At 45.2% G+C, this 17,186-nt stretch overlaps 1 protein-coding gene across 2 annotated transcripts in view; it reads right to left on the bottom strand.

Moving 5' to 3' along the window:
* Positions 1–3,750: 3,750 nt before the first annotated feature.
* The window catches only part of Ush2a (usherin), a 702,660-nt gene continuing 689,224 nt past the window's right edge, over positions 3,751–17,186 (bottom strand). Inside the window, exons 41-45 of one of the 2 annotated variants that reach the window (XM_017319869.1) lie at positions 15,421–15,504; positions 11,736–11,980; positions 7,209–7,280; positions 6,309–6,530; positions 3,751–4,409 (exon numbers count right to left, since the gene is read on the bottom strand). In XM_017319869.1, the coding sequence (XP_017175358.1) occupies positions 4,320–4,409; positions 6,309–6,530; positions 7,209–7,280; positions 11,736–11,980; positions 15,421–15,504 (713 nt within the window). In that variant the 3' untranslated portion in view covers positions 3,751–4,319. The remainder of the gene's footprint in view (positions 4,410–6,308; positions 6,531–7,208; positions 7,281–11,735; positions 11,981–15,420; positions 15,505–17,186) is intronic. The other variant, NM_021408.3, reaches the window with a different exon arrangement.

Here is a 17,186-nt window from a genome sequence, read left to right as displayed (position 1 = left end):
CTGCAGGCTTGTCCTAGCTCTTCCTTGGAGCTTTAAGCTCTTTACTCTGTGGGAGAGATCTGGGGTGGCAGGAACAGGATCTGCCATGGCTGCACCATCTAGCCAGTAACAGCTTACTTGTGGTCCCAACCTTACAAATGTTCCCTGCACACATACACCTTTTCCAGACCAGAAGAGACAGTGGGCTCTTAAGGTTCCCCCAAATGGAAGAGCACTGGCTATGGGGCTGCCGGTGGGACGTGCCAGTAGCAGCATTGCATACCCTTGTAGAAGGCTGCCAGCCCTGCAACAGTCAGTCTGTGGAAGAAACAGAGAGAGCGCTATCTCAGCAGCATAGCTTTATAAACTTACTGAAGGAGGCTTTGGAGCCTTCCCAGTTATCGGCTCCTGGACTACGATGGCAAGAAATTCCTGTGAATTTACAGTGGTGCAGGACCAGGTGCAGGACAAGCTGCTGCTAGCAATAGAGCAGACAGGGCCATCCTGCTTGGGTGGGAGGCTGGGGGTGAAAGCTCCATTGGTCTTCCTGCCTGTCCAGTAGCTGTAGCTTGTACCTCCTTCCCCCATCTGGTTCCACCTCAGCTCTGCTCTCGGGTAAACTCCTGGTCACTGCAAATGCCTTAACCTTGGACTTCAGGATCACACGACACAGGAGCAGAGCAGTACACAGGGTGTGCAGTCTCTGAACACGCGTAAGTGTCTCATTGAGCCATGGAGAGTAACTCTTAAGGCAAGAGTTCTGAGGGATGGTGGCATCACGCATCAGTTATCTTGGAAGCAAAGGAAACGGAGTACCTGGGCTGAAGTCCATGCAGGGACAGACAAGAGGACATGATGGCTCTGAGAAAGAGGAACCGGGAACTGCGGGGGACGGGTGTAGGTGCTGAGATCCCACTCTTAGTCCAGTCTATGCCTGGTGACTCCCACCTATCCACGGACTGGGAGATCCTGGCAGAGAAAAGGCCACCCTGACCCAAGACTCCTCTGCCTCAGTGCAGACAGGACAAAGGAGTGTTTCCCACTGTCGGCACTCAGCTGCTTTCTAACACTGAGCACAACTGGACTCAAACTCCTTTGATTGTCTTTTCTGGGCGTATGTATCCCCAGTTTACCCTGGGATGTTTCCCTTGCCTGAGATGACAGGAGAATTCACACCCACCTTTATTCATGGAGCCTTCTCAGTAGAGGAACCAAAGGAAAAACAGGATATTGAGTTTCTCAGCTTGTCTGCCTCCATTTGCAAATACCCAGAATTGATTGTTGGGTACAGGCTTACAAGCAGTTGGCTCCCAAGGCTAATCAGGAAGGGTCTCAGGCTAGACCACTGGGAAAGACAGATAATTCTATCAGCGTGACTCTCCCTGATTATGTGTACTCCAGCACTTACTGGGACTGTATAAAATTTAAAGGCTCCAAAAGGAAGAAACCTATTTTTTGCCTGTCTATCCCTGTCTCTATTGCATGACCCAGTAGCTGACGAGACTCATCAGGACAAGCCTTTACTGGTTATAAGGACAGGTATTTTGGGTCAAGCCAGTCGTCAGTGGACTCAACAACAGGTCTGCTTATTGTAAACTACTGTTTTCAGTTTTATAGAAGAGCAACAAATGCCTTGTGTGCATCAAATTGTCCTGTCCTGTTTGAGTTCTCTGAGGAGCAGGCTTTGGAATTTCAGATGCAATCGCTTTTGTCTCCAAATGCTCTCCACAGTCCTGATTCCTGAGTCAGACTAGCCCTCTGGCTGCTTCTCCCTGCCACAGAATCAAAGAGTAGAGACATCATGACTTACTTATGATGAAAATAAAGCAGCCAATGAAGAGCAGACCCCGTAGAGGAAACTCAGCACCAGTTTTCGTTATGTGCTGATTATACTCAGCCAAGAGCACCCCTGTGTGGCAGACCGTCTGTGAGCTGAATGAAGACTGTTTTCTGTAAGGTTTGCCTGGGAACCCACCTAGCCCCACAGTGTAGCAGTGTGTATACAGGTGGTATTAAGTTACTATGAATGTAGTTTGGATTCAACTTTCTTTTATTACGGTGCTATTACAAAAAAACTATCTTTGAAGCCAAACGACTGCCATGACATCAGCCATGCTGACTTGGAAAAGCCACAGGTAGGTTTGTTCAGACTGTCAGCCTATTACTGTTATTAAGTCTCATAATTTCTTAGAATGGGAAAGAAAGTTACAGGAGCAAGTTATAAAAGGTTAAAGTTCAATACATTTTAACAAACTGCTTAAATCAGAGTTATTGATCTAGTCTGTAGCAATTACAAGGACTGGATTAAAGAACAAAAACACATGTCTAAACAAAGTTTTAAGTGTTTGATCTCCCCACCCCAAGTTTCATCTAAAAATTACTCAGTAGTTAGAAGGCCAGTTATATCACTCTGATACTTTTAAGTGTTCGGGAGCCATACCTGGGAGACCGATATGCTCAGAGGGATCAAAAGGGAAAATATTTCCTCCCTTTTCCTTCAAGATTAACTAGGTCCCAAGGTTGACCTGTTCTCTTGTTCAGAGAGGGTATCCAATCATCTCTAACCAGTGTTCGGTCTACAAAAGAGTGTCAACAGAGAAATGTCCTCCATACTTCCAAGTGAAGCTATGGTCAAGCAAGGGTGGAGATAAAGGAAAGGCCTGAAGGAGCCATAGGCTCCTGTTGTGACCCCGAGGATCAGGTCCTCAACTTGCTGTGACAATTAGAAAAGTGATTAATGTTGGCCACCTGCATGGCTTTAAACACGGAACAGGGAACTATCACTAAAGAGTAAGGATGTTAGAATGTCTCCTTCACACTCCTGGGGTCACAGTTCCTAGACAGACATTAGGCTTAAGTTTTTAAGAGATGGTTAGACAACTGTTTCTCAGTAATGATTTTGTTCTTGATCAGAAAAATGCTGCCCAGGTATAGGGCCTTATGACTTCGGTTTAATTCAAAGCTGTAGCCATGAGAGGCAGGCCCACTGTTGTTATAACCTAAAGATTGTGTGAGATAGAATCCAGTAGACTGGTCATCTTTTGGCAAGACAGGAAAACGCACATTATGATTTGTACAGGCACTGTGGATGCCCCTCTACTTTAGATGTTGTCTTAGTCAGGGTTTCTATTCCTGCACAAACATCATGACTAAGAAGCAAGTTGGGGAGGAAAGGGTTTATTCGGCTTACACTTCCATACTGCTGTTCATCACCAAAGGAAGTCAGGACTGGAACTCAAGCAGGTCAGGGAGCAGGAGCTGATGCAGAGCCATGGAGGGATGCTCTTTACTGGCTTGCTCAGCCTGCTCTCTTATAGAACCCAAGACTACCAGCCCAGAGATGGTCCCACCCACAAGGGGCCTTTCCCCCTTGATCACTAATTGAGAAAATGCCTTACAGTTGGATCTCAGGGAGGCATTTCCTCAACTGAAGCTCCTTTCTCTGTGATAACTCCAGCTGTGACAAGTTGACACAAAACTAGCCAGTACAGATGTGCTTGTAGCAGAAGTGTTTAATCCAGATCTATGTTTTGACATTTAAGACTGGCAAGTATCTGGGAGCTGCTCTTGTCACAGATTTAGGTGACAGTCCAGCACTCCCAAAGTCCAGCCTTAGACAGTTGGATCATGGCAGTAAATAGTGGGTCTCCAGTCAGCTAAGCGAGTTAGTCCCCCTAAAGCTTTTTCACCTGCCTTACAAGATACTGTCACATAGATTGGGAATAATTTTCTAGAACCGTAAGACTGAAGGAAAGGAGGGTTTTTCTTAAGTTTTTTTCCAAGGACAGATCGATCAACAATTTCACAAGTTTTAGCTTTGAAACAGTACCTCAGTTCAAGCAAAGATATTCCAGTAGTACCAACCGACCGACTTCAGTGAGTGAGCGAGCTGTGCACAGCTGAGGGCGCCTGCACTGTTGGAAGCCACAGCTCTAGAACCTTAACCTGTGCGTGTGCAGAGCTGTGATGGCTAGTGCAGCTGTTGCTTGTAAGGTTTCTTCCTCTCTGGTAGAAATAGCAGGTTGGAAAGGGCAAGACTAGCCTCTTAGAAGACTTGCCTGGGTTTAAACAGGTTCCTTTAACAGACAGAGTCACGGGCAGAGCCCAGCAGATTGCCTGCTTCGCTTCCCACAGAATGGGCAATGGAAGCATGTGAGTGCATACAATCTCCTTATTCAAGACAAGCAGAAAGATAATTTTTAGGTCTCTTTTAGGAAGAATGAAACATTTTGTTTCAGCTTTTTTCAGCTTTTATCACATGTGGTGGCAACTGGAAAAAAAAAAAAAACAGTGTGCAGAGCATGCATCCCAGGGTTCCACGCTCTAACTTGATTGTTTATTCAGAGGTGGGTGTCGGTAAAGGCGGTGTGCTCCTTGGTCACGGAGCTGAAACCCTTGATGGCGTTCATGAGCTCTTCTTCGTCCACATACTGAAAAGCAAGCCAGTCATTGCATAAGACACTGAATTGCCATTAGCGTTTGCTCCTCATTCAGTCCATCGCTGTGATAGAAAACATGTTCAACACTAGGCTGTGCTTTAAGGCCGACCTTCCTTTAAATTCCCTTCATTAAAGGGGTCAGGTGCTAATCCAGCTCAGCTAATGATAGCCTCTGAGCGGCTCAGTTTATCTGCAGAGTGGGGAAAACGTGAATCTATATATAGGTATTTTCATTTAAAAGAGTTAAGAAAGAATAGAAGACAGTACAAACTATTGTACCCTGTTGCTTCCTATGCTGTACTGTATTTATCAACATGGTTAGTGTGATGATTTCATAATGAGCCAATAACTTGCCAGGTGGTGGCACCTTTACAGGATTCCACCGACCCCTTCTGTACACTGCCCTCTACTAGAACTGCATACCAGGCAAACACATGGCCACTGTCTACACCCCTTACAGGTAAAGCCAATGATCTCAATTTATAGAAAGATGAATGACGAATGGGTTCTTGGGTAGTCCCAGGCACATCTGACCCTAGGCTTGTTCCACAAGGATGCTAACAAACCTTCCTAAACTGCATGAAGATTATGGCACATGTGTTACATCAAATACATGTCTCTTTTGGATGAAAAAGATAATTTAGCAATTGTTTATTTCAGCTTAATTAACCCTGCCATTTAAGAAGTAGATCTGGGATGAAATTATGTAGTTGAGTGAGCTGTATTAAGATGAAGCAGGATTTGCAAAAAGGGTTTTGTGTGTGTGTGTGTGTGTGTGTGTGTGTGTGTGTGTGTGTGTGTGTGTTAAGGGCAAGGTCTCATGTCTCCCAAATGGCTTCAAACTTCCATGTAGTTAAGTATGACCCTGAACTTTTGATTTTCCTGTTTCCACCTCCTGGTGCTGGCATTATAGGTGTGCACTACAGTGTTCCACTTGAGTGTGGTTTTAGGGACTGGACAAAGCTTCATGCATGCTAGGTGGGCACTCTACCAATTGAGCTGCAATCCCAGCCCCTGGAAGGTAATTTCTTACTTCGTTATGTGTATTTAATCTTCAGAGCAAGTGCAAAAGGCTCAGGTGATGGCAGAAAAGTGAATCTGGAGCCAAGCTATTGATCCCTTTACTTTTACCATTTGCCATTAGTTGAAAAGACAATCATGGAAGTTGCCCACTTTGCAGTGAAGGGAAAGTGCAGAAACCATGGGAAAGGTGGTCAGAACTCCCGTGCATATGCAGCCGGATGGAAGGAAAGGACACTGGAAGAGCTAAGCTCTCTGCCCTCACTGCCTTCTCTTACCAGCTAAATCGAAAAGCATTCTGTCCAGAGGATTTTATCTAGTATGAAAAGCAGCGTAGTTGGTAAAAATCCTACCAGGTCCATCCTCTCAGACACTGGAGAGCTTGTAGCTGACTCCTCCAAGCCAGAGTCTGAACCACTGGACTAAATCCTTGAAAGATGAACCTCATGAATGGGGACAGGACTGGTGGTACAGTGTGTGTCTAGCACACAGAGCCCTGGGTTCAGTCCCCAGTGCTGCACTGTTTGTTTTTAAAGCAGGCACATGCTACTACCTGTCTGTAATTCTAGCATTGAGGAGGTCGAGACAGGAGAAACTTATCACTGAGACTCACAACAGTGTCTCAATGGATGAATGGATAGTGGTAACTTGTATCATAGCTTTCTAGAGGTTTAAAGTAAACCAAGGGTGTTTTATGCTGCCTTCAGGTTTGTTTCTGGGTTTTTTTCCTGTATTTGCTGAATGCTTTATCATACAGCAGGTCAACAGCTGTTCCTACCTGCTAACCACACAGCAACACTGTTAAGCCAGTTTACAACATAATTGTGTGCACACTGTAACGGTGTGTGTACAAGACGCAGATGCACTCACCAGTCCACTGCTGTGGCCCATAATAGTTTCCCACAGTGAGTCTTCCGTAACAACCTTCTTGTCTGCCATGTCCATGAGCTGGCTGACACTGCGGTGGAGAGAGCTCTGGGAGTAGGCGTGGCTCAGTTGGCTTTGACTTGGGATCCGCAGTACAGACACACTTTGGCTGCTCCGAATACTCATAGGTGTCCCAGACCTAGGGAGTCTGGTGTCGGCTAATCCCTGCAAAGGAAGCTGCTGTTGGAGATGGGCAGATGGTGGTGTGTGGTTGGGAACTGGAATTCACACAGGTGATAGAATGAGATGGCTTCCTCAAGCCTCCTACAACTGAACTTCAACTCCACAACTGAATATCTGGAATAATTGTGTCCTTGTTTCCCCGAGACAATGTGCTGATGCTGGTGTTAGTGGCAATGCTGTATTCTCTAGGGCATTCGTGACCTGCCTTGGTAGCTGTTTCTTCCTATGCGACCAGGCCTGCCAAGCAGTGAAAGCAGAGGCTTGGATCTGGATTAAGGTGCTCTTTACCTGCACATTGACATGGAGCCTGTCCTTTGAGGAGCTTCTCTTCCATCTCATTAAAGGTGAACTGTATTGTTTCATGCCTGTCCACTATGAACAATACACATTTATTTTCAGAGTTCTGGTTATGTGTGAGAAGTGAGCCCTTCTTTCCTCTTATTTGCGTATTTACCTTCTTATAGGAATCTCGAGTCTGTAACTCGTCAGCTCAGTCACTATCACCAGCAAGGCACGATGTCTCCATAATTATAGTCTAAGATGTGCTCTTACAGTAAATTCTAACTGACTGAAGCATCCAGAGTTTTCTAATTTAATGGTCCAGACAGTCAGCACAACATGCAAAAGAGCAGATGGCATTCATGCAGCACACAGAGGTACCTCAAAATGCATGGTGTAACTTTTTAGGGTGACATTGCTGGACACGTCAGATATATCAGCCACAGAATCAAACTGAGAAGAAAAGACGAATGGGTGCATCAGTCTTTGCTCAACATTGCTTCAGGGGTTCAGAGCCAAGGTGGCTGAGGAATACCCTTCACATCACTCTATGACAGAAGAGGGTTTGAGCCAAGAGGATGAACTCTGAGAATCAGAAGTGATAGACACCCTAAAGAGCAGGAACAATCAGCAGAAGGTGGCCTACAGAATCAAGGGAAGCAATGTACATCCTTGTCAACGGGGTCCAGTCTGAAATGGACCCAGATGCTGCACATTATCAACGGGGTCCTGTCCAGGATAGAACCAGATGTTGCTGGAACCATACAAGCAAGTACCAGTAGTATGGAACATAGCATCAAAAGCAGGCAACCTGAGTGAGACAGCCACTGGACTTATAAATGAAAACTGTAGTTTGGGGAGATGATTGTTATAAAAGCAACTCCTAGCTAGCTAGGGCTGTGGCTTACTGGAAGAACACTTCCCTAGCATGTTCAAGGTCCTGCTTTCAGTCTCAGCACAAATTAAAACAGAGTAGTGATTCCCATGAGCTAAGGAAGGCACTCACTTTGAACCTCCCCCAGACCATACCCAGCCTATAACACTCCCCTTTTGATAACATCTTGGCATGGGAAATAGAAGCCAAATACTAGGTCTTGCCCAAGGGGGTAGTACATACTTGGGTCAGTATGCATCTTTACCTTTCTGGGCAGAAGGTTGTTCTCACAGGATCCTGCAGCTTAAAGTCCAGCAGCTGCTATGGCCACAAGCTCACAAATTGGGGAGGATCTTTTTACACTGCAGTTGAACTGTAGCCACTGCTGAAAAGCCCTGATTTTATCCACGTCGCCACACCTACTGCTGACAGAAGTACCAGGGAAACCCAGTAGGTCCAGAAGCACAAGTGGTCCAGGCCCCACCAACACTTACCCTCCACTGCGTGTGATCTAGGGAGTTCCTTCCCCATCTAGCAACTTTGAGACTGCAGCCATTGCAGGATCATGCCAATTTCACCCATGCTTTGGGAGCCAAGCCATTTGGCTTCAGAACACAGTAACCAGTGGCTGTAACCTTGGCAACACACTGCATAAGAGGATCTATAGGAGCTCTCCCTCCTAGCTGGTAATTTTAAGACTGGAGCTACAGGTAGAAAAGGATGATCACGCAAGCTTGACCCTGGGGCTCAGGGAAAGCATCTGTGTATATTGAATCCAGGATGGTAACTATTGGCATCACAAGTATTACCCCACAATAGCTGTTCCTTTAGGGACATCCCCATCCAGTCTCTGAAGCAGTAGGACTATTAGAGAACAGAGCCACAAGCCTCAGAAGCACCTATGACTTGTGAGACCAAGTGAAAGTTGTCTGCAGGTCATCCCTAGGAGTAGGTAGGACAGAGCACAAGCCTAAATGAAAACTGTGTTTTAGATAACTGAGGGAGGGAAGGCGCATCGCAGACCATGGACTAGGGGCCATAACTGCTGGTGCCTTGCCTATAGGACCTAGAGAAAGTCCCCAGTTCATTGGCCCATAGATGCTATCACTGTTTTTGAACATCCCCGGTACCTGAAAAAAGGCCCATCCTAATGTGGGCTCAAGAACTATCACTGCTGTGTCACAAGGGAATATGTTCCTCTCCATACCAGTGCCACCTAGACTGGCAGCTGCTCATCGCCCTAGTGCTCCTGGAGCTGACTCTGTTGGGCCTAAAGACACAGACCCTTCTAAGCCTATGTCTACCTTAAAACAAATCAGTACCACCATGAATGCTGCAATCTTGTCTGTTAAAGACTTCAGTCACACCTGATCATAAGCCAAAGATGAAGGGACTATGTTCTTGGGCTCCGTTATAACCAATTTTTAAAAAACTGTCATTCAGTTATATAGACAACAACCACCACAACAGCCTCTTCCTATAAAAACGACTGTATAAAAATGGAAGAAAAATGTTACAGTAGACATAATAAGAATTTCTCAAGAACAAATCCAAATTTGAAGGAAATCTACAGCATTTCTAAAACAGTAAACATGACCCTAAGGAAACTGAGACACGACTACAGATGAATAGTGCAAAGAATGATGGGATAATGTAGGTGAGCGAGGCATTCACCAAGAAGTCAGTAAAAGAATCAGGAATCTTTCATGGGTGAAATGAAAAAAAAAATTGAAGGAAAATTTCCACAATACCATAGGACAAACTAAAGAAGGAATTCAGAACTTGGGAGACAGCTTACTGATACTAGCACATTAAGATGAAAATGGACCAAGGAAACTTACAAGGCTTATAGTGACCTAATATTTGCATCTTAAGAATTATAGAAAGTGAAGAAAAGGTGCTGACAAAACTCATAAAATAATGGCTGAAAATTCCCCAAGAGCTGGTGGGTGGGAAGGAGAGCTGTATGTAATTTCTGGATAGGACAGGGCTGCTGCACAGATCAGCCCACAACAACTATGGTTATATGCACAAGAGTAAGCCAGTCAAAATTCCAGCATGTGTCACTCCTATCAGAAGAGCTATTGGCAGTTGGTGGCTGCTGAGAGAGGAAAACATGGTCTTCTTTGGGGGATGCCGCCACTGATAGTTTTCTCATGCTCCAGGGGATGGTCCCGTACACTCATGAACATATAGGCAACATTAATTGTACTGGGATATTGGTAATAATAACAAATTATTAAAAAGGAAAGCATTGAGCTGGAAGAAGGAGGGTAATGGTGGATGGATATGGTCAATATACATTGCATAACTATATGAACATAATAATACATTAATAAAAACAATCTTAAGAGATATGGATATCAATGAAAGAACCCAAACTACCTTCATCCAAAAGAGATCTCAACCATGGTATATTTTAGTAAATATTGTGTGTATGACAAAGAATTCTCAAAACATTAAGGGGCTCCTCAGATTTGTAGCAGAGTTTTCACAGAAAATTTATAACGAGAAGAGAATGGTATTGCATATTTAAAATAAAGAATAGGAAACATGCTAAAATAATACACCCCAAGTAAAGTCTTTCCTATTTTGTCTAAAGAGGAGCTTAGGAATTTGCCCACAGAAAGAAACACAGGGGCATCCTAACTAGAAATGAGGGGGTTGTAACTGCTGTCATGAAAACACAAATGTGTAAGACTTATTGGAACAACACCCCAAAGATTTAAAATCAAAAACATAAATGCAAGGAAAGCAAAATACAGTTTTCAAAATGATAGAAAATGTTTTAACATCCTTGCCTATAAATAGATTAAATTCACCAATCAAGGGATAATAGATTGATAGAATTAAGAATTATTTTAAAGCCATATATAGTGGTGTACAACTCTAAGTAGATGGGAGGCAGATTATGAGTTGCAAGCCATTCTGACTTCCCCAGGCACATAAAACAAGAGAACAACAAAAATCCTAAGGCACAACTATATGCTGCATACAAGAAACTCCTCTTCATTGCTTTACTATAAAGATACACCATGTATGCTAAAAAAAAAAAGTTTGGAGACATATTTATCACACAAATGGGAATAGAAAATGATCTGAGCTTGGTAGTTCAGGTCTGTAATCCCTGTAAGTTGGGAGCATATATAATATGCCCCAGAGTGAATCAAGATGAACAGAAAATCTGACTAATAATCAGCAGCAAGTGATGTTGAAACAATTAAGATTCTTTCACTCAGGGCTAGGAAGATGACTTGGCTGGTGAGAGTGTTCATGGCTCTTGAAGAGGACCCATGTTTTGTTCGTAGCACTCACGTAGAGCATTTCTCAACTGCCTGTAACTCCGGCTCCAGGGAAATCTGATGCCTTCTGGCCTCTGCAGGCATCTGTACTCACACACGTGTATTATACACAGACACATAAACATAATTAAAAATAGGATAAAATATTTAAAACATTAAATCCATTAAAATTGTTCAGGATCTGACTGTTTTACTGGAAGCATTTTAAAGGATAACTATCTCTATACTTTGAAAAACTATTCCAAAAATCAAAAATAACCAGAATTCTTTCAAACTCTTTATGAAGCTAACATTACCTTGATACTAAACCAGACAAGCACCTGTGCATGCAAGGGTGGTTCAACATATACAAATCAAGAAATGTGATACACTGTATCAACAGAAGAACAGAAACCATAGGGCTTATCATTTTACCTCCATAGAATAAAGGGCATTTACAATAAAAGCAATCACATATTGGGCAAAAGTAAAAGGCATTTCTCTCTTGAAAGAAGACAATGATGCCCACCCAGCCTTACTGCTGTTAACATAGTACTGGAGTCTTTGCAAAAGCAGTTAGGCAAGAGAAAGGTTTCAAGGATATCTAAATTGGAGAGGATGAAGTTAAATTACCTATGTTTGCCAGTATGACTTTATGCATAAATACTTCACCAAACAGCTGTCAGAGTGATAAGTGAATTCATAAGAATGAAAGCAAGCCACACTAGGAAGAGTCTATCTTTCCATACATACCACATGGGTTTCCCCTGGTGGGTAGACGCTCAGTGGGGTCATTCGTTTCTGAAGAGGTACCAAGGGAGGTCGCTCTCTGATACATGGTTCCTTGTGGATTTTTCTTTGTAGAATCAAGGACAGAAAAATGGCCAACAAGATCAGGCCCACCACAGCCATTACCATAATAAACCACAGCTCACTGTAGAACTCTGTGCTTTTGGTCCCTGCTCCCTTCTTTTCTCCAGGAGTTGTCAGCACCAGGCCTGCAAAAACCACGGAAAGAAAGCTTTGGGTGCTGTGTTTGAGAAGCAGGACCTCCCGTGCTTGAGTCTAACTGCATGTGAGCCACAGTGTTGGCTTTGGGTGCTGCAGGGAGACAGTCAGCAGCTCGCAGTGCTGCAGGCCACCATGACCTTAGAAAGAGTGGCTGGTAGACAGGAGACAACAATCTTTAAAAGAGGGTTTCCCCATCCTTGGCAGTGTGTCCTGAGCAGTGGGCTCTCCCAAATCACCAAGATGTATATTGAGGGTATCCAAGGCTCCCTCACCTCAGGCAATAGCTCTACTCCTCAGAGGGTTTGTACAAACTGGATTTTGAAATATCCGATCTTTTCCACTGTGAATGTCAACAGCATGTTCCTACTACAGTTTTCCCATGGTTCCATGGTTTTTCCCTTGGCCTCTGTTAATTAGCCAGTGCCCTAACAATCATCTCAAATATACTGGGGGAGCCTGCTATAGAGGGAAGTATCTGTTGTGCCTCTTTCCTAGATTTGTGTGCTAACGTTGATACTATCTTCTAAGCACAGGACATTCAAAGTTCACATGAACACTCGACAAAGTTCAGTGAGTGTTCCAGTTTGGATCTGTGTGGGATGCTTGGTTCCTAGGACAGCAGCGTCTGGGGACGGCTCAATGACAGTGACTGTATTATTAAGGTTCTCACCCCACCAATGGGCAAATCCACTGTCAAGGTTGAGCCTTAGAGGGCTGTTGAGAGGTGTGGCCTGGTGGGGGAAGTAGGTTGCTGAGGACATGAGATGAAGGGTATACTTGGGCCAGACCCGTCTGTCTCTACCTCGTGGTTGTCATGAGGTAACATCCATGCCTCAGACTCAGGGACAATAGGGGCAAGTGTCCATGGACTGAAATCTCTGGAACCCTGAGCCTACACAAACCCCTTCTTATGTTGTTTTTCTCAGATCTTTGTGACAGTGAAGGAAAGCTGGATAACACAGTGAGCTCTGAGGTTTCTAGATATGATGGGTAGAACTGCCTTATGTGTGGGGATAGAAGAGCATGGGGGGAATGGAGCCATGGGCTCCCTACAGAACAGTATAAGGCAGTAGAATCATGCCATTGGTTGGCTAACCGACAGGAGAGGGCCTTACATCAGCTGTCCATCCTTTCACTAGGAATAGCTTAGAGAGCATTGACTATGATGCAGCTGCTGCCTGGGCTGGCCTGAAGCTGACGACCAAAGCCCTGCCTACCAGTGGCAGAGGCAGAGGAGAAGCTGTTGGCACTGAAAACCTCATGTTTTCGGGATACCTCCCTGCTCTGCACAGATCAGAACCAGAGGGCAGCGAAGATGTGCTTCACATGCATATCCTCCAGGAGAATGCTATGAGGTGACAAACTGAGTCCAGACCCTGAGAGGAGGGTACACCTTTGTGAAGCCAGCAGTGACAGGGCAAGAAAGGTCACCGATGTCCTGGACCTCGTCTTCCTCACTTCTGAAACAAAGGGTTGAAGACAAAGCTCCAGTAGGCTTCGCCTTCACGGTGAGAAGCTGTGTGGTGGTTGAAAACTGAGCCTTGGCTGCGCAGGAGAGAAGAGCTAAGTTCCCCTGTGTATGTGACACAGCGCTGGGACCCCAGGGACATCCAGTTGGCTCCATGTGCTCTTTGCCTAGGAGTACATAGGGAATGAAGGGCAGGGTGCCTGGGGGAAGCCTCCGAAGGGAAATCCCAGCCGTAGAAAACACTGCCTGCTTCTTCCTCCGCTTGGAGGCTGCCTTCAGGCAATGGAACAGGAACTCTTTAGAAATTACATTATGAAAATTAAAACTGACTAGAGATGTATGCTGGGCAGCACATCTCAGAACCAGCAGTCCAGGGAATTTCCCCTCTCTGCTCTGCTGAGAGCCCTCCTCCAGACACAAGGGCTACCTTCAGCCCAGCTTTCCCACAGTGGGAAGCTCCATTTGTCTCAAGAGCTGACTGGAAGTTGCTACTCTGACAAAAGGCTGAAAACAGGATCCTGTCCATCCTTCCATTTTCCTCTCAGACTCAACTATTACTTTGCCTTGTTGATCAAGTACAGGGTCATAGTTGGGGTGATCCCTGTGTTTGGAGGCTGGCTACAAGGAAATCCTGACTCTAACTGGAATCAAATGAGTGTGACTCTGTACTGACGTGGAATATGGATTAGTCAGCATGAGGTGCTGGGGCCCAGTGTCAGAATCATGGGGCTGGACCTATTTTAAAGGCCACAGTCCTCAGTCCCCTCCCATCTGTATATCTGTATAATTACTGAGCACTCAGAGCTGATTCTTATGAACATGTAAATCAGAGAAACACTTTAAAGGAGACGTCCCGGCCGGGAGTGGGTAGGAAGACCATGTTGGAGAGAGTGAGCATCCGCACAAGTTTGCAGAGCATTCCTGGACTATCCAACGGGGGAACTGGATTTCTTGAAGTTTATCCAATGACGTTTTCTGTCTCACAGCTCTGAATATAATGAGATCAGCTATATAGGAAGGGTCATGTTACGTCTGATATCTATAGAATACCCAAATATGCACAGTATGGGGAAAGGATATCTGTTGATTGAAACAAGAAGGGAGGAGGGTTGGGGAAAAACATACAGAGGTCAGAGGACAGCCTTAGGTGTTGTCAGTCTCTGCCTTCAACCTTACTTGATACGTGGTCTCCTGTTTGCTAATGCTATGCTAGGCTGGCTAGCCTCCGAGCTTCTAGGGAGTCAGTCTCCTGCCTCCGCTTCCCATTTTGCTTTAGGAGCACTGGGGTTACAGAGTGTGACTCCATCCCTGCCTCTAAGTGGGTTCTGGGGATTCTAGGTCTTCATGAATGTGTGCTGAGCGTTTTCCTCACAGAGCCATCTCCCTAGCCTGTAAGACATCAGAATCCATGAAGGACACAGATAGAAATGTCCCCAGGTCACCACTGTAGGCTCTGACTCCAGAACATCATTTGGACCATCAGGAACTGAATTGGTCACCTATTGTCTTCCATCTTCTCATCTTCCCTAGACTCTCTCTGCTGCCCTTCTGTAGATGAAGTCATAAAATTATTTGAGGAAAATGTTCAAACGAGAAGTTTAATCAGGTCGCTTTGGTGTTTACCATATTGACAATTCAGTGACATGGCTTTTGAAAGTAACCCTAACCCCTTGTCTAACAGAAGTTTCATTAGGACCTGTAAATTTTCTTTCTCTTCCTTCTTCCCTTCCCTGCCTGTTTCCCTTCCCTCCCTCCCTCCCTCCCTCCCTCCCTCCCTTCCTCCCTCCTTCCCTCCCTCCCTCCCTCCCTCCCTTCCTTCCTCCCTTCCTTCCTTTATGACACACCACAGTTTCTTCCATAAAGTCTACCACTAATGTGTCAGCAGTGTCTATACACAGACCTTTGCCTGTCTCTTGAGGAAACTGAATAGCTGCCACACTAAACAAGAGCAACATTTACCAGATCCAGTAGCAGCATCATATTGGACCAGTGGAGTCTTAACACTTCCAATGTCGGTCGTGCAGGTGACCTGGAAGAAGAAAACTAGACAAAAGAAAGAATGGGTAAGTGTCCACTGTTTAACACCAGCTAACAGGGGTGTCATCTGGAGAGAGCAATGAAACTAACACTCCAGATGGAACTGACTGTTACCCATGATGGTCATTTCTGTGAGGGATTCATGATTGTATTAAATAATGTGGAAAGACTCAGCCTAAAAGCAGGTGGTACAATTTCCATTTCATGGCTTGGAGTTCCTGGACCTTACTACAGAAGAGTAGGTGCCAAGTGCCACCCATACATCATTCATTCTCTCTGCTCTTGACTGTGGCTGAAAGGGACCAGCTATTTCAAGTTTCTGCTGCCTTGACTTTCCTCAGTGATGGACTGTAATCTGGACTTGTGAGCTAACATAATCCCTCTCTCCTTTAACTCCTGTTTGTCAGGGGATCAAAGCACCAGAAGGGAAACTAAGACAGTTTAGATGCTAAAGGCTCTGCAAATCACAGTAGTGATTGTTTCCTGGGTTGATGTTGCTGAGAGGGAGGGAGACCTTGAAGAGGCTCTGCCATGTGCTACCTCACCACAGGCCCAAAGATCACAAATGAGAACCATTATGAGCCAGAATAAGTCTCTTCTCTGTATAAGGTTGATTGTCTTAGGCATTTGTCATAGCAAGGAAAAGCTGACTGACATCTAATATGTAAACTTCTAATTAAAAAGTCAATCAGCAAAAGGGCTGATGGCAGCATATCCATAAGGGTGGAGAGAGAGAGAGATCAGAGCTTCTACCCAGAGCAGTAAAGTGCACTTGCAGAGGACCTGGACCACACAGAAGCCAAGCTCGCTCTGCACTGGACCAACACCTTTTCCTTTCAGACTTTCAGGGATTCCTTTCTTGACTAGAGAAAGCTCAGAAGGGAACTCAGGAATCACATGATCCAAATTCCAATTTCAATTTCAATTTTTTTTTTTTTTTTTTGGCCAGGACTCTGTGCCTCTTGCAAGGTCACACAGATGGTTGGAAGCTCACTCAGGTAGAAGCCAGATCCGCCAACTGTCAGGCCATCTTCCCTCTATAGCAAGCTGCCCAGGTGACCAGTAGCCATGACAGTGTGTGTGTGTGTGTGTGTGTGTGTGTGTGTGTGTGTGTGTGTGTGTCTCACTTGGGCTGAAACTCGGTTTCTATAATTGGCGCTAGGGAGTCATCCTTCAGCTTAAACAAGCAGGCCATGCAAGGATCCAAACACTCCCCCCGCTGATTCACTGTCTAAATCCAATGGGGGGTCCAAACGGTTTCATCTCCACCATTCCTATGACCACCCAGGAGACCTGAAAACCTGGAGTACCTTGTGGAGTCTTGTTTCAACTGGAAATCAAGACAGAGAAATAAGAAATGCAGCTGGAGAGGGGGATGGGTACAGTCCTGGAAGGAAAGGAAGGCTTTTCTAGGGACTGTTCCTGTGAGATTTGGGGAGCCCCTCCCTCAGGACTTTAGGGCTGGACACTGTCACCAGGTGTTCTGGTAGCTTTTGTTGCTTTGATAAACACCATGGCCAAAAGGAACCTGGGGAGGACAGGGCCTACTTGGCTTACACTTCTAGGTTGCACTCCATCATTGGAGGACATCAGGGTAGGGACTGAAGTAGAAACCATGGCAGAATACTGCTGGTGGGCTTTTTCCCTCTGGCTTGCTGAGCCCAGGGCCCATGCCTCGGCATGGCACC

The sequence above is a fragment of the Mus musculus genome, chromosome 1 (genome assembly GCF_000001635.26).
Source record: "Mus musculus strain C57BL/6J chromosome 1, GRCm38.p6 C57BL/6J".
Classification (NCBI taxonomy): Eukaryota; Metazoa; Chordata; class Mammalia; order Rodentia; family Muridae; genus Mus; species Mus musculus.
This window is presented reverse-complemented; position numbering and strand designations above follow the sequence as displayed.